The sequence below is a fragment of the Urocampus carinirostris genome, chromosome 13 (assembly GCF_059441175.1).
Source record: "Urocampus carinirostris isolate Australia breed hairy pipefish chromosome 13, RoL_Ucar_1.0, whole genome shotgun sequence".
Classification (NCBI taxonomy): domain Eukaryota; kingdom Metazoa; phylum Chordata; class Actinopteri; order Syngnathiformes; family Syngnathidae; genus Urocampus; species Urocampus carinirostris.
The window spans coordinates 37,656,164-37,677,860 of NC_142361.1; the positions used below are offsets into that span (position 1 = coordinate 37,656,164).

The following is a 21,697-nucleotide window of genomic DNA, read 5'->3' on the forward strand; positions in this document are numbered from 1 at the left end:
ATAGTTTATTGGTATACAGCAGTTGGCTGTTTAAAAGGCTTTATGAATAAAGTTGAGTTGAATTTGCCATAACACTGGGTTTGTTCGGTTGTCCCCAGCTCTCCATCCTGTCCCAAGTGTCCCAGGGGATGGAGCACTTGTCCAAGCAGCGTTTGGTCCACAAGGATTTGGCGGCCCGCAACTGTCTCATCAGCAGCCAGAGACGCGTCAAAGTGGCCAAGCTGGCACTCACCAAGGACGTCTACAAAAGGTGATTCGGGCTGTCACCATGAGGAATTTCTGGAGTCCATTTATTGACCCTCTTCTGCATTAGATGCTACGAAGATAACGTTAGCTTAATTCTAGAACATTCGGACCGTAAGCCGCACCCAGTAATTTTTTAAAGGAAAAACCATTTTGTACATACATAAGCCGCACCTGACTATAAGCCGCATGTGCCCACATTGAAACATGAGATATTTACAAAGAAAGACTGTGCACAGAGTTTTAATAATGCGGTACATTAACCCCTCAATTTTTCCACGGCCCGCCAGAAATGTTCCCTGTAGTTTTCCACGGGTCTGAGCGTTAGATCAGGCCCGCTAAGGGATTGAATCCGGCCCGCGAGACAACACTCAGAGAAGTGCAAGAGAAAAACAAGCTGCAGGTTGAAATATGTCAACTTGATGTTGCCAAAGAAAGGTGCCTCGAACAAAGACACTGTACTTGTATTTATTTTACTTTCTCTCTCTCTCTCTCTCTCTCTCTCTCTCCCTCTTTTCCAACCCTTTTCTCCCACTCTCTGTCTCTGTGTCCCTCACTCTGTGTCTCTCTTTTTCTCTTCCTTTGTTGCTCTTTGTCTCTTCCTCTCTCTGTCTTTTTAACTTCTTTTGCTCTAACTTCCTTTTTTCCTTTTCTCTTTCTCTCCTTCTACCCTTCGCACTTTCTTTTTGCTTTTCTCTCCTTCTGTCTTTCTATTTCTCTTTGGATTTCTTTCTTCCGCTCCCTTTCTTTCCCCCTCTCACGACTTCTCTTTTTATCTCTTTTGTTTCTCACGCTCTCTCCCTCTCTTTTTCTTTCTTTGTCCCGCCCTCTCTCCTTTTCCCTCCCTCTTTCTCTTATTTCTCTCTCTTTTTCTTTGTCTTTAATCTACTAGTCCGGCCCCCGACAGAATGTTTGTTCTATCGTGTGGCCCCCGAGTCAAAATGAGTTTGACACCCCTCATTTATACATTTTGCTAACAAAGCAAAGACATCCAATTGGCTATGTGTCCTCTTCAGTTAACGTTAGCTTTCTCTTATTGGTCTTCTCCCTGCTGAGCTCCACAATCTTCGCATACCAGTGGCGCCCTGACGTCTGCCCTTCTGCGTCTGGCCTTCTGCGTCAGCACTCAGAGGAATTCTGTGATCAGAAATATGTCTGATGCATTCCACACAGCCTAACCTTCTAATATACCTTGAATAAAAACACAGTCAGTGAATATCGTTATTGCATTGAACTGAATACATGTACTTTGTAGTCAATCATATAAAATCCTTTAATGGTAGTTAGTGCACCATTTCCATGATGAAAGTCTGTTCATGCCTGTTTTTATTCATGCACAAAGTTAAACTTGCATCTTCCTCCACACATATTCCTCCGGCCTCACTCTTACCTTTACTGCTCGGGCGCCCCCTGGTGGCCGTTGTAAAAGAGGTATTAATTAGCCGCATGTTGCATTAGCCGCAGGGTTGAAAGCTTGGGAAAACAAGTCACGGCTCATTGTGGGAATTTTACGGTACACATACCGTACGCCACAGGTGTCAAACAGGCGGCCCGCGGGCCAGATCAGGCCAGCTTAGGGATTGAATCCGGCACGCGAGACAACACTCAGAGAAGCGCAAGAGAAAAACAAGCTGCAGGTTGAAATATGTCAACTTGATGTTGCCAAAGCCAGGTGCCTGGAACAAAGACACTGTACTTGTATTTATTTCTTTCTCTTTCTCCCTCCCTCTCTCTTTCTTTTCCACCCCTTTTCTCGCACTTTGTCTCTGTCTCTTTCACTCTTCGTGTCTCTCTTTTTCTCTTCCTTTGTTGCTCTTCGTCTCTCTCTCTCTCTCTCTGTCTTTTAACCTCTTTTGCTCTAACTTCCTTTTTTCCTTTTCTCTCTTTTCTCTTCCTCTCTTCATACCCTTCGCGCTTTCTTTTCTCTCCTGTCTTTCTATTTCTCTTTGGATTTCTTCCTCTCCCTTTCTTTTCCCCTTCTCTCACGACTATTTATCTTTTGTTTCTCCCTCTCTCTCTTTTTCCCTCCCTCTTTCTCTTATTTCTTTATCTCTTTTTCTTTCTCTTTAATCTTCTAGTCCGGCCCCCGACAGAATATTTGTTCTAGCGTGTGGCCCCCAAGTTAAAATGACTTTGACACCCCTGCCGTACGCCTTATTCAATAAGAGCAATTCAATGGTCAGGAAACCATTATGAACTTTACAATCTGTTCCTGCGTGACCCCCTCCCCCAAAAGATTCCTACTTTTCTGACAATTTTCCTCTCCCCTTTTCTCCGCAGCGAGTACTTCCAGCACCGGCAGGCTTGCATCCCTCTGCGCTGGTTGCCGTCCGAGGCCGTGGCGGAGGAGGACTTCTCCACCAAGTCTGACGTTTGGGCCTTTGGGGTCCTGGCCTGGGAGGTCTTCAGTCTCGGGGAGATGCCCTACACCAAAATGGAGGACCAGCAAGTGCTAGAAGGTGATTTATTTTTCTCATTCGTATTGGAGAGTGGGGGGGTGGTTGAATGTCAATACAGTGGAACCTCGGTTCTCGACCATAATCCGTTCCAGAACCCTGTTCGAAAAGCGATTTGTTCGAACACAGAAATCATTTCTCCCATTACAAATAATGTAAATCGTTTTAATCCGTTCCAACACCCTGAATGTTTACCTTTAAGACACAAATAACATAAATGTAACCCAGGCTAATCGTACGTTCGCGTTACGCTAACATGAACGTGTAAAAATAAAAAAAAAGGATAAAGAAAAGAATTATGAATAGGATTTCTTACCTTTGTGGTGGTCAGCAGAAGGCGCAGATGGACGGTGAGAGGGATGGAGGAGGAAGGAAAATGATTGTTTGGAAGGAGAGTCCCCTTCCATAAAAACTTCGGGGGGCTCTTCTGTCTGAGGGGTGCTCACACGTTCAAATCTCTTTGCTACCGATGACTAGCTACAGGATGTTCTTTTCTCTTAAAATATCTATCCTATGACACTTGCTTCTGCCTTCTTTTTAGCACTTTTCGGAAGTGGTGCATGACAGTGTCATTAAAGTCATGATGACTCTGGTGGCTGCAGCTTCATCGGAGCGGTGAAATTCTGTAACACGGCCCATTTGCTACACATTTGTTTCATCTCGGACGTCCCCTAGTGTATTGGAGGTGCAATTGCACCTGAGAAAATTAAAAGGAGTAAAAAAATGTGATGAGAAACATCCACCCCGGTGTTCAAACTCCGATTTTTTTGACCGAACAGCGAAGCAAGATTTTCTCGAAATTTTTGGTCGGACTCCGATTTGTTCGAACTGAGAGGCGTTCGAAAACCGAGGTTCCACTGTATATTGAAATATGATGATTAGCTCATGAACTTTTTCTTATTTATTTAAAAAATTGCAAAAAAATATATGTATATTTTAATTTATTATTTTTATTTCAAGCAAAGACATAAAAACAAAACAAAAAATGTTTATAACTATTCTCGACAATATGAAATAAAATATTTTTAATTTGTTAAACTGTTTTTGTATAAAAGGGGGAAGAAAAAAAATGAAGTTTTACATTTAGAATAAATTAGTATGAAAATCATAAAAATAATGAGAATCATTCTTTAAAATATGAAATAAAGTATTGGTTAACATTAAATTATTGTTTTTTAATCAAAAAAGTGAAAACAATAACTTAAAATCAAGGATTTTTGAGTATAAATATTTTATTTTGAATTTATTAAAGGTGGTGTCCGTAATTAAATTTTTGCTACTCTCTGCCGCCATCTCGTGGCCTCAAGTCATAACTGCAACTTCAGTTAGCTCATTCCTCAAGAACTGATAAACCCCCTTATTTTCATCTTTTGGGGGGTTTGGGTCAGCGTTTGGATTCTATTTGAAATAGTTATTTTCTTACTTTGGGCATTTTCGGGCTACACCAACTCATCAAAAACCGGAACGAGCATGAAATCTCTCTCCAACACTTTCCCTCCTTTCCTCCTTCCCAATGTATTGCACGTCCCGAAAAACTTTGTAGGAGGAAAACAGATAAGCATGGTATAAAAAAAAAAAGTTATAAAGGCTCTTTGAACTCAGCTGGGCATTGTTAACACATGCTTAATAGAGAAAATATTCTACTTTCAACTTTTTAAATAACCTCAAACGATATCCTATTTTCTATTTTTTTTTTAAAAAGAAGTAATTGACGTTTATAATACAACTTTTCACTTTATTTTATCGAATTCTTGTTTTTTATTAGAATGAAATAAAAAATAAAAGACTACATTCAGAATAATAACTCCATAACATACAATCTTAGTATTAATATTAATAATAATAAACTATTTATAGTAACTATAATATAAAATGAAATTAATACATTCCTTTTTCGATTAAAAAAAAATACAATTCAAAAATTTAAACGAAATATAAAATATATTGTTAAACCTAATGATACTAAATATTTTGAACTAAATTGTTCTTTTTTGTTAAAAAAAATAGAAGGAAAATATATTACAATCAAATACGAAACGTAATTAATAAAATGTTTATTTTTTATTTTTAATGTATTAAATTATTTACTTGTTAGAAAATAAAGAAAAAAAATCACGAAATACAACAAAATTATTCTTGTTTTAAAGAAAGAAAACAATTTAAATAAATAAATGATCATGAAATAGAATGTGCTTCATGATTAAGAAATATATATATATACCTGTGGCATTCTCGATTTAAGCCCCGCCCCTTCTGGTCTCCGATAGGTCTCCAGAGCGGCAACCTGAAGCTGAGCCCGCCCGAAGGTTGCCCATCCAAAATGTGCAAACTGATGGGCAAATGTTGGGCCCCCGGCCCCAAAGAGAGGCCCTCTTTCGCCGACGTCGTCCGGGCCCTCGGGGAGGCCCCCACCCACAGCAAAGTCTGAAAAAAAAAACATTATAAAGACGGTTATGGCCGACATTTCAGGGAACTCCCTTTCAAATATGCATTGAAGACTCAAGGAGAGCGCCATTTTCCTTTTTTTTTAAATTTTCTACCTGGTGAAAGCGCCATGAATTCCCATCATCCGTGAACGCAACACGGAGGAGGGCCCTGTCTCCACTTCCTATCTGGTTGGTAATGGAGATTTTTTTCTTTACCCTAATGTATATTCTTTTATTTTGTTTTATTTTATTGTTTTCATTTCCAACCTGGTAAAAGAGGAGTGCCCATTGTCCTTGAACGCAACACAAACGAGGCCCCGCCTCCTCTTTGCCTGGGTGATGACGATTCCAATGGACATTTATTTAATTCGAAGGTACCTTCTTTTATCTTATATATTTTCATCTCCAAACTGGCGTCCTTGAACGCAACACGGGCAAGCTTTATCTATCATTCTCCCTATCTAAGTGAACTTAAACTTCATTAATGTGACGCACGTTTTCGAAACCAGCCTGTTGTCGTTTGACCGCAAACTTTTCTAAATGACTGGAGATTTTTTTCAATTTTAAGATTTTTTTATTTTCATTTTTTGTCTTCCATCCGTCCAAAGCGTCGCATATTCCAATCATCCATGAATGCAACACGGACGAGGCCCCGCCTCTTTTTCCTGTCTGAATAATGGTGGATATTTTTCCTGTTTTCTATTTTTTTCTATTTTAGTTTCTATTTTAATTTATCTCCTACCTGGCTAAAGCGCCTCGAATGCCCATTGTCCTTGAACGCAACACAGACCAGGCCCCGTCTCCAATCGAGATTTTTCTAAATGTAAAGTTTTTGTTTTTTATTTTACTCTGGGTTCTTTTTTTCAACCTGGTAAAAGCGCTGCAAATTCCAACATGGACAGGGGCCCTACTTCCTGTCAAGATGAAAATGACTGTAACAATTGAGTTTTTTAAAAGAGATTTAAAGGTTTTTTTGTTTTTTTTTTTTACTTGTATTTTTCCCCTTTAACCTGGTGAAAGCGCTGCAAGTTTCCATTGTTCTTGAACACAACACAGAAAACAGACGATGCAATGGAGAATTCTCTTAACCTTATGGTACATTCTTTTATGTTATGTTTTATTTCCAATATGGCAAAAGCGCTGCGAGTGCCCGTCATCCCTGAACGCAACAAAAATTAAGCCCCCCCTCCACTTCCTGTCCAGGTCAACTCGGAACACGACACAAATGTTACCTTATTTTCCAAACTAGCCTGTTCCCATGACGACAAACTCAAAATGGTCATTCTTTATGTGACTGGAGATGTTTTAATGTTGTTACATTTTGATATTTTTTTTTTTTGGTCTCTAACCTGTCAAAAGGCCGCACATTCCCTTTGTCTTTGAATGCAACAGAGACGAGGCCCCACTGCCACTTCCTGTCTAGAAGATAATGACTTTTTATGACATAACCCGAAGGTTGTTTTACAGGTTTTTTATTTTTAATTCATCTCCTACCTGGCAATTATACTGCGAATGCCCGGACGGCTTCGAACACAACACAGACGAGGCCCCGCCTCCTCTTCCTGTTAGGGTTAACGCGGAACACTATTCATAAATGTTACACATTTTCCAAACAAGTCAAAAGCATATTTTCTTTGTGACTGTTTTATTGGAGATTTTTTAATCATATGGTACTTTTTTTTTTTATATATACGTGCTCAATGTCCTTGAACGCAACTCAGACAAGGCCCCGCCTTCAATTCCTGTCCAGGTGAACTGGAAAAATCTTTCCAAATGTTTTTGTGACCATTTCAGTGGAGATCCTCTCACCTTAAGATTCGTTTCCAACCTGGCGAGAGCACCCGTGTGTGCCTGATGTCCTTGAACGCAACACGGACCAGGTCCCGCCTCCATTTCCTGTCCGGGTCAACTCGAACACTTCGCAAATCTGCGCGTATTGCACTCGTTTTCCGAACTAGCCTGTTGCCATGACGATGACATATTCATTTTGCTGGGAAAGCTTGCAAAGTGCCTGTTGTCCTTGAATGCAACACTAACAAGCCCCGCCCCTACTTTCTTAAGCGTGCAATGCACTCGTTTTGTAAACAAGCCTTTTGCCATGACGACGACATAATACATTTGCAAATTGCACGATGTCCTTGAATGCAACACAGATGAGGCCATGACCTCACTTCCTGTCAGGGTCAATTCAAACACACCACACAAATGTAACACGTGTTAACTACTGGTTTATTTTTTTTTTATTTTTTTTTTCCCGAATTGGCAAAAGTGCTGCTAGTCCCGGATGTCAATGAACGCAACATAGATGATGCCCCGCCTCCTCTTCCAACTTGAATACGATACAAATGTTACGTTCGTTTTCCAAACAGGACGAGTTTTTTTTGTGTTTTTTTTTTTATTTTAATCTCCACCTTGGGAGAAAAAATGCTGGTGTGCCTCTTGTCTTTGAACGCAACATGGACAAGGCCCTGCCCCCACTTCTTGTCCGTGTAAAGTCAGACTTTTCACTCATGGTTTACGTATGACTCATTCAGTTTCCAAACAAGCCATGTCGACAGCGAAATATTTTTTAATTTATTTTTTTCCGCTTTGAATTTTGTTTTCGAACTGGTTCCCGACGTCATTGAACGCAACACAGACGAGGCCACGCCTCTACTTCCTGTCTGGGTGAACTTGAACACTCGTCTCAAATGTTCCTCGCAATTATAAACAAGCCTGTTGCCATGACGACAGACTTGGGAACATCTATCTCTATACAACTGTTGCATTCGATTTGTAATGTTTTTTTTTGTTTTTTTTTACCTTTAAGGGACACTGTGTAAAATTGTCTGCCTCTTGTGTTACAAAAAAACTTAATTTATTTAAAATAAAATAAAAAAAACATTTTTTGAGTAAAAGACAAAAATACAACGATCATACTAAATTGAATTTGTATTGAGGAAAAAAACAGGTCTAGAAATTTGTATTTCTTTTATATTGTGGAATTCCGACCCAGAATTTCCCGCCATGTTTGTCTGCCATCTTGCTGCTAAACTGTGCTCACTCGGCACTGGTTTTCCTTGCATTAGATAATACAGTGCCATCTAGCGGCCAAATATAAGACATTGGGCCCTTAAAGGTACATTGTGTAATAGTTGACCACTGTATTGTCTCATGCAAAGGATAAGCAGTGTCAAATGTAGCAGCAAGATGCCAGACAAACATGGCGTCAACAACTAAGTATGGATTCCGCTATGTAATAGTTGCCTTTTATTCCAATCGATGTGTTTTCTTTTTTTTACGGAATGAAGGTTTTTTTGTGCCTCTAGAAGTTACTTAATATTACACACTGTCCCTTTAAGGTTATTATTTTTTTTTTTTTTGCAGAGGTCCAATCACAGTTCAACCACTGGGTCCAATTTTTTTGTGCGCAATTGTCATTATTAGAGGCCTTGCACTAACTTTATTGTTTCAAAGCACGTGCCTGTTTTTTTACAATAAAGGACCTGTATTTTTTTTTTTTTTTAGCTGTATTTTTTATTTTTAGTGTATTTTTGTCGTCACATAGCCCGGCCAAGTACAACAAAAAATTACTTTTAAGTGCCTGGTTTATGAAGGATGGTCCCAAATTTTTTTTTTTAAATATGTTGGTGCATAAAATTGCTTTTATACAATGTGTTTGGTTTTATATGAATTCTAGGCACTCAGATCTGGGCTTTTTTTTTATCTGCTTGAAGAAAAGTTCATAATCGTGTATGGATATTTACATACAAGTATACATACTGCTGTCAATAAAGTTTCACCTTGTTTTTTTTACTCCTTTAGTTGTGTTTTAGTAGTTTTTTTTTTTTAAACTTGCAAAATATATTTTTTTAAATGTGTTTATATGTGTACACATATATCCAAAATGTTTTTTCCCTAAGAGGTTTAAAATAGCTTTATTCCCCAAAAATAATTCAGGAGATAGAGAATTACATGTTATTGTTTGTTTGTTATATTTGTTTTGTTTTGAGGTGGAAGCAAGAACAAATTTAATTTTGGCAGATTTTGAATTTCCTTTTTTCTTAAAGAACACAATAGGAATTTTATAATACTAATATATTGCATTTATCATTCCAGTGTCACGAGAAGCTATTAATGTGATAGAAATACATAACAAATATATTAAAAAATACATATACGAACATACCAGAAGGACAAAAAAAATCATTATCCTCCCAAAAATTAAATTAGAGATATCGTTGCATATTCATTATTTAAAAACAAAATACTCTTAAAAGCTAAAGATTTAAAAACTACATTTCTTATTTAAAAAAATGATTACATTGTAAAGAAATATTCAAAATATAATCATAAAATACAGTTATAATATTGATACACTTAAACTCTATTGAGTCATTGTAAGCAATATGCTGAAGAAGTTTAATAAAATATTTTGAATAAATGTAAAAACATGAATAAAACAACATTCATATTACACATTAAATACATATTTTAAGAAGAAAAACAACTATTTCGCCCTGTCAAAATTAAATTAGAAAATATTTCTTATATGACATCAACATTTAATATTTACAAAATTAGCACATCATTACTCATTAAACAACGTAAAATAAAATTGTATTTTTATTGTTTTGCTGTTACATTAGAGGTCATTCATAAATAATACAAAAGTGAATTATTTTGAAAGATTTTCACTTTTTCATTGGTCCAGAAAGGTGTTTTATTTACAATGTAATTTCACCGTTATACCGCTAGAGGGCCACATTTGCGTTGACTCCTTTTCTATCATTTTTACTGGCTAGAAAGTTGATAACAGTTTTGTATTTAACTCAATTCATAACTTTAGTGAGTCTTCGTGATGTATTTCTATTTTTAATCAACTTATTTAAAATCACGTTATTTTTGGTGTAGGAAAATCTATTTCTTGGAGAGAAACGTTTTAATTCCTTTTTTATCAATATGACGCGTTAAAACTTGTATAATGATAAACGAACAGGCTTTTTTCAATCAACAAACTTGAATTTAAAACGTCAAAGTATTCTGGTCAAGTCATTATTTTATAATACTTTGTAGTTTGAGAAACTTGAACGTTTAGTTATTTCGGTGCCGCTGCCAGAATGACGTTGACGCAAGCGCAACCATGTTGGTATTTATGCTAATGACAGCCCGCTCCACCAATCCCAGCGCGCCTGTGATAATCCTCAACCAATTGGGACGCTCTGCTGTGACTCACCATATAAGGAGCGACAACACCAAATAAGGAAACAGTGTCTCTTTATAAGGAGGAAAGTAGTCCCTGCGTTGTTGTGTTACTCCGCGGGTGGAACTGCGGAGCTGGGATATTGATTATTGATCGGAATTAGAATACCGATCGATTCTGATAGTGTGATGGTGGGATAATTGATTATTTTTGGTGGGTTATTTGAGGGGTGTTTTCGTGTGTTTCGGGTCAGAATAGTGACTAGGTGTCATGGCGGAGCGATATGGTGGGTGTGGTTCGTCTTTTCCTTTTTGAGAAAGTGCTGAGAGTTTTTTGGACCTCAGAGGAGGGCGAAGTCAACTCAAGCGGGCGACTAAGGTCCAAATTTCGGTTCCGTTCTCTCCCGGCCCCGCTCCAAATATCTCCCCCACGTCGCTTTGTTGACGTTCCCGCTAGCGAGCGCTGCATGTGTCGCGACTCCCGTTTCCGAGCTCCAGCTTCGTGGGCTGGCGTCGAACACAACCGCGGCACCGAGTAGAATGTTACCCAGCCAGGTCGGTTCGGCACCGCAAGGCAACACCAGAACCGGCTTCGCTTCGGCTTCCGTCGTCGGGAACCGGCCGGTCCTCATCCGAGCGGGCCCCGAACCCGGGATGCTAGGGGCCAACGGGCGAGGCGTCCGCTCCGGCAACGGAACCGGGGTCAACCCGCTTCAGGCCGCCATGCAAGGCGGCATGGCGCTGGCGCACGGAACCAGCTTCCAACCGGACCGGGAGAGCGTCCCACTCTGCAGCGGTTCGGAGAACGATTCCGACTCGGCGGAGGACGACGACCCGCTGGCGGATAACAGGAGAGGGGTGAAGCGGGAGAGGACCGAGATGGAAGCCGCTGTCGGCGGGCAGGAGGTCGTCGGGGCTCCCGGGGGTTACGGGCTGGTGGCGGGCGGGGTGGCTGGAGCCAAGCCGGGGAAGAAGACACGTGGACGGGTGAAGATCAAAATGGAATTTATTGACAACAAGTTGAGACGCTATACGACTTTTAGCAAGAGGAAGACGGGAATCATGAAAAAGGTTAGTTTCTTCCTTCTCCAAACGAAACATTTATGGCGTTTTTTTGTCCTCCTTACTAGCAAAATAAAGTTTTCGGCTTGTTGACACTTCCTTGATAACGAATGAAAGTCAACAGGTGGCCATTTTTCTTCACATCATTTAACAAACTTGGAAAAGTTATGTGTTGATACGATATTGATACCAATCTCGATATCAGCCATACAAAGCACCTCAAATTAGGTTAGATTTCATCCCAATTTTTTTTCTCCATTAGCTATGATATTGAAATATTATGTGAAGAAGGCTAACCTGATTTTTCTAGAGCCATTCTGTCATATCTTAAGACTTAAGAGTATCATTTAGTGAGAAAGTATACCAAATGTATGCATTGGCTCTGATACTGGAATTAATATTGTTAATACAAACCTGAGATTTGATATTGATTATGGGTTGGATATCCGCTTGAATGAGTTTCCAATTTGGTCAGATTTCTTCCGAAACTTTCAATATCTGCTCTAATACTAGAATTTATATTGATAACACTAACCTGAGATGCAGATTTTGGTTTTGATATCTGCTCATGAGAGTCGCTTTTGGTAAGACTGTACCCCAAATCTTGATATCGGCTCTGATATTGGAATTTATTTTGAAAAAAACTTACCTGAGTTCCGGTGCCGATTCCAGTTTTGATATCTGTTCAAAAGTCTCTTTTGGTAAGACTTAATCCCAAATTTTTATATTGATATTGATATCAGTCTGCTCTAATACTGGAATTTGTATTGATAACACTAACCTGAGATCCCATGCGGATTCTGTTTGTAATATCTGATCATGAGAGTCTCATTTGGCAAGACTGTATCCCAAATCTTGATATTAGAATTTATTTTGGAAAAAAATGTACCTGATTTCCGGTGCTGATTCCAAATTTGATATCTGTTCAAAAGTCTCTTTTGGTAAGACATCCCAAATTTTTATATCGGCTCTGATATTGGAATTTACATTGATAATACAAACATAAGATTTGATATCAAGGTTATGCTCATATTTCATCCCAAATGATCGATATCTGCTTTTGATATCTGTTTTGGTCACGGTTCAGGCAAAAGTGTATCGAATGAGATTTTTCATTTCATCCCAAATGTTCAATGATTGCTCCAATATTGGAATTTAAATCGATAATACTAACCTGAGATCCAATATTGATTCTGGTTTAGTTAAGTCTCAAATTTGATCATGTTTCATCCAAATTTTCGATACTGGAATTTCTATTGATACGGCTTACCTGAATTGACTCAACCATAATGGTCAAAGTTAAATAGTTTGGTTTAAAAAATACTATAAAATAAAGGTAAACAGACTACATTTTCCATATCGCTTTTCAAACCTCTCAAATCGCTTCACAATGCACTTCACACCTACCCATTCACACACACACACACACTGATAGCGGCGTCAGCTATGCAAGGTGCCTTCATGCTTATCAGGGGTTCAGTGTCTTGCCCAGGGACATTTCGATATTTAACTCAAAGGAGCCAGGAATTGAGCCTCCGACCTCAAAGAGAAATATACACTTTCATTTCTGCTGGTATCGATTTAATATGATATCAAAATCAGACATGTTGGGTTCAATTGTATCATTATAGTAGACCTGATACCAAATCAATTCTACTTCGGTTTTCAGCCCAAAAGACCGTACATCAGTTCGGCCGTAATGGTTTTGGCTAAAATTGGTAAGATGGGTTCGCTTATACAACCCAAGGTTGACCCAATATTTTGATATCGGCCAAAAAAGAAACTTAACAATAAAAGACCATGATTTTTTTCTGTTGATAGCAGTTCAATCATGATGATATTGTACAAGGCTGCAATATTCGTATATTGTCAAGAGTGAAAAGTACCAACTTGGGTTGACCTAATCTGATATCAATAACTGTTTTTGATATCAGATTTCAAATTCGATCAGATTTCATCCATAACTCTCAGATATTGCCGATGTTTATCGTACTGGAAATAATATTGGACAACACTGCAGTATTCTGCAACGTATCGGTAGCAAAAAAAAGCCTCCACTAAGTGTGACCCAATCCGTATTGATACTGGTTTTGATATCAAAAAACAATCGTAAATGGAATCAGATCTCATCCCATGTTTTTGTTATTGGCTTCAATATATCATGTATCATTTTTGTTTATTGGATCGTCTAATTTTGGTATCGAACAATGGTGCTGCCCCGGCTGCAATATCCTTATTGTATCAGCTATTGGAGAGGAACACAAAGTCATGACCCAGTCTGATATTGATACAGATTTTGATACCAGGCCTAAATTTGATCAGATTTCATCCAAAATGTTCTGTATTGCCTTTAGTATTGGAGTTTATATTTAAAACACAATAGTCAAGACGTATAAATTCTTGACATAGCTGTCTGATAATATTGGTATCATACAATAAGTTGGATAATTGCAGTTCAATAACCTTTGCAAATGTGGTCAGCTCTCTCTAAAATTAAATATATGCTCCAGTATTTGCACTTTTATTTAACACACAACAAAAATGTATATTTCTATTGATATCAGACAATAAGTATGATGATATCAGCCTGAAAACATCAACAAATTGTATCGGGTTTCGCCCGAGATTTGTCTTGAGGGTAGGGTTTGACTCCCCCACATGAAACCGATAGTACTGGTTTCCATGTTTACCAGTAGCAGGAGAGGCCTCCCGATCTGACTCCGATACAGCACCTTCATCATCTGGTCGCCGTTGGTTTTGGGTGTAACGCGTCGTCCTGCTCTTCAGTGATGAGCCGGATGTTGACATTGACAGGCAACATTGTGTCAAAATACTGATACTAGATCCCAAATCCCGAAATTTGGAGTATTTGGGACTGAAATCCAGAGTACTGCACAATACTTTGTGGCGTTCATGTTTTTGTTTACAAATAAACTTTTTTGATGGCATTACAACCTTTGCTGTTTTGATACATTAAAGGCACAGGTACATGTCCTCCATTATCATCCTCTCTAAAACATTCTCAAATTCAATCCGATATCACCCTTTGAGGGCGGCAGTAGCTCAAGAGATAAAGCGTTGGTCTTGGGGCCGAGAGATCTCAGGTTTAATTCCCGGCTCCTCTGAGTTGTATCCTTGGGCAAGACACTGAACATGGGGTATGCCCCCGATAGGTGCCTTGCATGGCTGCCCCCAGTTATCGGTGTGTGTGAATGGGTAAGTGGCAAAAGCGCTGTATAAATTGTTTTATAACCTTATCTTCTCTGTTCCTTTATCTTTTTGGTTTTTTACCTCAATGTGAATGTGTGAAACTGGAGTGTCAAAATATGTTAACCCATTTTGTAACAATGACAATAAAGGTATATTCTATTCTATTCTAAATGTTGACCATTTACCCTAAAATTCAATATATAGAATAGAATATACCTTTATTGTCATTGTTACAAAATGGGTTAACATATTGTGACAACGAAATTGGGCATGACACTCCAGTTGTATCGGTAGACCTGATACAAAATCAATACTACTTCGGTTTTCAGCCCAAAAGATCGTGCATCGGTTCTGCCGTAATGGTATCAGTGCTTATATTTATCGCAGAACAAACAAGTCAAGTCCTGTTTATTTGTGACGCCCTTAATCACAAAGAGTCTCAAAGGGCTGCACAGATCAAAGACTATTGCAAACTACAGACTATTATGACACCATCCCCTCATCTAAAACCTACAGGAGGGCAAATAATACACAGATATTGTCAATATAAAATACAGGTTATTCATATGCTATAGAATAGAAGTGTGTTTTAAGCCTGGATTTAAACATTTCCACTGAGGTTGCAGATCGAATCTCAGGGTGAAGAGCATTCCACAGCACCGGGGCCCGAATGGAGAACGCTCTCGGACTATCTGGAATAAACTGTTGCCTCGTTAGCGTTGTTAGTGTCAAAGGATTTTTGGGTTATTCTTTTGTGCCGCAATCACCTTCGAAAAATAAGCTGATTTTGCAGAGGCAAGGGCTGCTTTATACTTAAACAAGTTGTCACACCAGGTTTGACGGAAAATCTCAAGCTTGGTAGCTCGCCATTTTCTTTCAGATTTCCTGCAGTCTTTTTTTAGCGATCTAGTTTCATCAGTAAATCAAAGGCTGCGTCTTTTAGGTCGTGATTTAAGCCGTAGGGGCGCTACAGAATCCAGGACACTAGCCAGGATAGCATTAAACTCATTCATGAGTAAGTCAATAGAGCCTTTATATAAAGGAAACGACGCAACTACTCCTGAAAGAAGAGCAGAGAGCTCAGAAACTATGCCGGTGCAAATATTGCGTCCTCTAAATCCTTTAGTTCCTTCAATACAATGAATCATCTCTGCTCGTATTGGTCTGATAATATTGGTATCGGACAATAAGGTTCCAGTATTGACACTTACACTTAACACACAACAAACAGGGCAATGCATGATTTCTGCTGATATGTCGGATAATATCTGTATCCCGCTGTAAATCGGATCGGGGGACTACGACACCCCTCGCCATGGAAACGAGAGTTGTTTGAAAATAACCACCCTCGAAATTCGTTGGGGCCCCAAATGAAACATTCAACAGAATATCAAATATTAAATCTAATAATGTTCTTTGTATGTAATCTGCCGTGCCCGTTTTCTCCATTTTCTATCTTTCCACTACGATCAGATCCTGTCGTATGTATGCATGCGATCCGGTTGTCGTGGCAACTGAGCTTCCTTTATGCAGACTCCGAAAACAATCGAACGGACTGAACGTTTCCCAGCTTTGATCATAAAGATGAAGAAAACGGCTTTAGAGGTCTTAAAGTCTTTGTCTTTTACATCAATACACAAAAATTATGACTTAAAGAAACACAACAGTTCATAATATCAAAGAAATCATTCCACAATGGACTCAATATACCGTATTTTCCGCACTATAAGTCGCACCTAAAAGCCTTTCTTTTTTTCAAAAGCTGACCATGCGCCTTATAATACAGTGCGCCTTATTTATGGATCAATATTAAGTTGCAAAGTCTTCCAACTAACTTGCATCCTTTTTATCATTTACAGGCTGGCATAGGCTTAAGCTGCAAAACAAAGCCTGCGATTGGCCGAAAAAGATGGTTCAATCATCAGTTGAATCGATCACTATTGGCTAAAGTTATTCGGAGGTCAAGGGGCGGATCCTTTTTATCATTTACAGGCTGGCATAGGCTTAAACGGCAAAACAAAGCCTGCAATTGGCCGAAAAAGATGAATGTGTATAGCACGTGGTTGACTGCATCCAGAAAGCATGTTTTACTTTTCTGTATTTGTAAATATTTTATTCTCCTGGATTTACTAAACTCACGGATATAAGAGGACCATGGCTGCACATTATTATTGAACACAACGACTTCGGTGAGCTACTCCGGTTATATATTTTCCCTGTATCTTGTTTCAGACTGAACTCGATGTTTCTGTGATAAGCGGTGCAGATAATGGATGGAATGGAGTGTCTATTTTTAAATTAAACTCAATTCCAAGTGTTTATTGTCATATGCACAGTAAAGTTGCGAGCGAAAAAGAAAATAGAAACTAAGGAATGGTTGGCATTTCTTGAATCCCAAGACTTTAACCTTCCGAATGATATTTGGAACGATGCATTTGAGTGACATCGTACGGACACTGCATCCGCACGTGTTCTCGACACGTATTTGCGTCTTTGCAAGCTTTGGGAATGTTAAGGGGGTAATCAGTTGGACTGAATCATCTGACTGTTTTGTTCCCATTGTAGCGCCTTATAATCCGGTGGCGTCTTATGTATGTCAAATATAGGACCAAAAACAATTTTTTCGGGGTGTGCCCTATAACCAGGTGCGCCTTATAGTGCGGAAAATACGGTATGTCCCATATAGCTGCCATCCTCAATGATTATACTCTATACAGTGTTCTTTTTACCTGTGAAAAGTGATGGTTCCCGGGGACTCGCATGCTCAAAAATCTGTGGGTCCCGACAGAGATCTATGGGTCCCCAAAATTTAGTGTTATCAAGGTTGAAATTGTAATTCGGCGACAAATATATAAATAAATCTATATATTCATTCAGTTTTAATCATCACACTTAATTGGTAATACAAAGCAGTTATCACCTTAGATTTTTCAGTCTATATATTCATGCAGTTTTAATCACTTTAATCAGATTTTTCAGTTCATATATTCTTGGTGGTTTGCTGTCCCGCCACAGTTGTAATGCCTTCTCAAGGTCCAATCGCAGGAACGGAAATTTCCATAGCCAATTTGTGGTTTTCATTGTCGTTGTGCCGATCCAATGTGCTTTTCGGAAAGTTCGTATTGCGAAATGATTTATGCCATCCAGTTTTTTTGTCACGCTGGGTGCACGCATCACAGAACATGTAGCCTCCATTATCATCCTCATAGCGTAACAAGGAATAGGAGTATTCTTTTGTTTATCTTTGGTCGAATCATTGGCTTCAAAACACGTGTTTTCCTTGCCTTCGCGGTCTTCTGAAGAATTTCTCCTCCGTTTTTTCGTGCCGGAATTATTGCCGTTGTTACCACGTTCTGTATTGTTTCGACTTATTACCGACACTAAAGAAATGCCCAATTTTTTTGTTGATTTGCACCTAACACCAACTGTTTTTCGGAGGCATACTTCTCTTTCACTCAACAACCACCAAAACAATGACGTCATCTCGAAGCAACGAGATCTCGTTTGCAGAGATCGGCGCGAGACCAAAACAACAATGGCGGATCTGCCTGACGAAAAGTTTGGAGTGCGGTAAATCTTTGTTAAAAAAAAAAAAAAAAAAAGTAATCGGGTAATAATGACAATTTGGTGTCAAAAAAGTTGCGTCCCGGGGACGCACGTTGATTTGAGACTGAGTCCCCAGCAAAAACGATGCGTCTAGGACGCAGGGATGCGGGCAAACCAGAACACTGGTGATTGCAGAACAGGGTGGGCAAACTACGGCCTGTGGGTGACAAACAAGTCCCTTTGTTTTTTTTTTTAATTCTACCCACCGGAACAACGTACTTTAAAACATCTGCGTTTTTGGTTCCAGTCTTGTCCCCAGTGTCCCTTTTTAGTGCAGTCTTTGTCAACGTTTTCTGAGCCCAGATACGTTTTTGCGGGACACCACCAGCTGAAAATGTGAGAAAAAAAGGCTTATATTAACAATATAAGTGCTTTTTAACATTGAAGAATGTTATATTATAACGTCTTGATTAGGCAACTACATAAATACTCTGCCAGGCGCTTTACCGCACACTATTTGGGGAAAAAAATAACAAATTGAGAATTTTCATTCCTGTATTTTAATCTTAATAGAAAAGTGCATTTCTGTGCCAGTGTACTTTTATTTGTGAGAACTTTATCATAGTGAAATACAAACTTACCGACTGAGAGTATACGACTGTCACAAAATAACCATGATAGATCAGCAAATAGAACAGAATTGCAGTTGAGTAAATGGTCTTTATAATCATTGACAAAAATATACTGAAAATGGAGGTCCGTTCCTTTCAGAGTAAGATTTATAGACTGGCTGGCTTGCTGCACGCTAGCATTGGGTAACTTTAACTTCAGCCAGGTCTCCACGGTAATTAATATAGCGGTTTCCCACAAGTTGGAGCTCCAGGTCGTCCGTTTCATGGGTAATGGATCTGGTGTTGGTGAAGCCTCCGCAGGGGTGTCTTAGAGTGTTGTTAGCCTTGCCGTAGGCCAGACCTTTCTCTCCTGACAATACCTCGGTCGATGACCTTATGCGATAACAATCCACGGAGCACCCCGCTGGAAATCACCATTTCTTTGCACTCTTCGGGCGTTCCTCAGAGTACGATAAACGATTTCATTTTTCAATGAAAATAGTCACTAAGGCTACTAGCTGTTAGGGATCCATTGATGTGGTGTTTTCACGGCCGATACTGATTATTAGAATTAAGAGACGGCCGAAATAAATATGTCAATACAACCAACATGACTTAAATGTACTTAAAACAAAAAATGCTACGGAATTTCAACGGCGCTCGGGAATCGAAGTCCGGGCGCTCCCGTTTTAGAGCCAGATAGACGAGTTATTGCTCAAACAGGAGTAGAGGTCCATATTACTAATATAATTATTTAGCATTGCCTGCTAAAACAAAGCTAGACACCAAAGCTAATGCAGCTTCGTTAGCCAAAATAAGCACAAAATCCATTGCAACCAGAGTCCCCAAACTTTTTCCTGTGAGGGCCACATAACTTTTCCCTTCGTCAGTTTGTAACAGAAAAAGTGTGATGATTGCAGAAGTGCCTTAATGTAAAAATGTATCGTACATCTCACCTGCAAAATAGATGGTAAATGTCAGTCTCACATGACACCATTTACTTGTTTACATTAAGAGTGATTAATTGAACAAGTCTCATTAAATCACGTGAGGTCCCGTGAGACTTGCCCCAAACACCCTTCTCTGACCTGTGAGACTGTCATCTAGTGGTGATATACTGGTACTTCACTTTTTCTGCTTTACAAAACAACACCAAAATATAACATTTTAACTAGTCAGCAACCCGTGTTGCGTCGTATAAAATAGTTACTAATAGTTAATAATGAAAATAGTTCATAACTAAGGAACATTTTATTGCAAAAGTCCAACTTTATTATCAAATACAAATGCACATATATGAAAAAAAAAATCAAAATGCTTTCTGGTGTTGTTCAGGGGGCCGGACCAAATGTGGAGGCGGGCCGCATCCGGCCCGCGGGCCGTAGTTTGGGGACCACTGAGATGGACTCTTGCATGGTCTCATCTCATTAGCTACACCGCTTATCCTTAGTAGGGTCGCGGGGGTGCTGGAGCCCATCCCAGCAATCATCGGGCAGTGGGCAGGGGACACCCTGAACTGGTTGCCAGCCAATCGCAGGGCACACGGAGACAGACAACTCACTCGCTCATACACACCTAGGGACAATTTGGACCGGTCAATTCACCTGAAATGCATGGTTTTGGAATGTGGGAGGAAACCGGAGTGCCCGGAGGAAACCCACACAAGCACGAGGAGAACATACAAACTCCGCACAAGAAGTCTGGAGCTGGATTTGAACACACGCAGAAGGTTCCCAAGACATGAACTGTGCCGCGCTAACCACTGCTTCACCGTGCTGCCTACCTCTTGCATGCTATATATCAATATTGCGGAGGCTCGTTGGTGGCCTCGTGGTCCGCAGCCAATGGCGTGCCGACTCGTTGTCCCTCCCCCGTCCCCGTACACCCCTGCTGCAATTCGTCGCTCGACGCTATCACGCGCTCTATTCTGGATGTCTTATCTTGTGTTATTTTGGCTTCTCTCCAATCACACGTCACGCTTGACAAGCGCCCTATTTTTAGTCGCATGATGTTTTCTCCACGCCGTCCGTGTTTTGTCCAGATGTTGGATTTCAATTTGACAGAAATGTATAAAATAGCCCCCTTCTTTTGTTCTGTTTTTACAGGAAAATGTAGCAAAAAGTGTGTTTTCCAACCCCAGTTATGTTTTGAGAAAAATAATTAAGTCATTATTCCCTGGAATTGCCAATAAAATATTTTTCTGTCCCACAATCTATATCAAATTCCTTTTCAAGTAGTAAATTTCAAATGGGATGTTACCTAGAAGGTCAAAATATTTCCTGTGTATTTATGACTCCAGAAATATTCGTCCTTATTCTCTTTTTAAAAAGTGTTGGAATCCAATTTTTCAAAGAGCAGCCACATTTAAAAGTTTCAGTGGTCATCAAGTTGAGCAGAAACCATTATTTTGGTGAAAAACGACTTTTTTGTTTAATCATCTTGGGCCAATCTGGAACACTCTATGGCTCTGTTCTGGCCCACCGGCCTTTATTTTGACACCTTTGATTTAAGTCAAGTGGAAGGATGATAAATCTCCTTGTATGGATAAGACTCCGTGTTGTATGTCGAAGTGTCCTTGGGCAAGACACTGAATCCCTAATGCCCCCAATAAGCAGGTAGGCGCCTTGCATGGCTGACTCCATATTGGTATGTGTGAGTGTGTGAATGGGTAAGTGTGAAGCACATTGTAAAGCGCTTTTGGAGGTCTTCGTTGACGTGAAAAGCACTATATGAATGCAGACGATTTACCATTTAGCATCTTGATTATCCTCAAAACGTTTGGAAGCTGACTCCCTCTTGGTGTGTGAGTGTGAATGGGTAGAGTGTGAAGCACATTGTAAAGCACTTTGGGAGGTCTTCATTGACTTGAAAAGCCTTACATAAATGCAGACCATTTACTTGTCTAATTCGTTTGGAGTCAGCTTTGTGTTTGTTATACTATGGTTTTGTATTTTTTGTAGTA

General features: G+C 39.5%; 2 protein-coding genes across 3 annotated transcripts in view; both read left to right on the forward strand.

Annotated features, from left to right (window-relative positions):
• The window catches only part of ptk7b (protein tyrosine kinase 7b), a 93,863-nt gene extending 87,112 nt beyond the window's left edge, over positions 1 to 6,751 (forward strand). Inside the window, exons 18-20 of the mRNA XM_088351726.1 lie at positions 99 to 250; positions 2,524 to 2,702; positions 4,967 to 6,751. Of these exons, the coding sequence (XP_088207852.1) occupies positions 99 to 250; positions 2,524 to 2,702; positions 4,967 to 5,127 (492 nt within the window). The 3' untranslated portion in view covers positions 5,128 to 6,751. The remainder of the gene's footprint in view (positions 1 to 98; positions 251 to 2,523; positions 2,703 to 4,966) is intronic.
• A 3,747-nt stretch (positions 6,752 to 10,498) lies between these two features.
• Positions 10,499 to 21,697, forward strand: part of srfb (serum response factor b) — a 36,687-nt gene continuing 25,488 nt past the window's right edge. The window contains exon 1 of one of the 2 annotated variants that reach the window (XM_088351487.1): positions 10,499 to 11,377. In XM_088351487.1, the coding sequence (XP_088207613.1) occupies positions 10,847 to 11,377 (531 nt within the window). In that variant the 5' untranslated portion in view covers positions 10,499 to 10,846. The remainder of the gene's footprint in view (positions 11,378 to 21,697) is intronic. The other variant, XM_088351488.1, reaches the window with a different exon arrangement.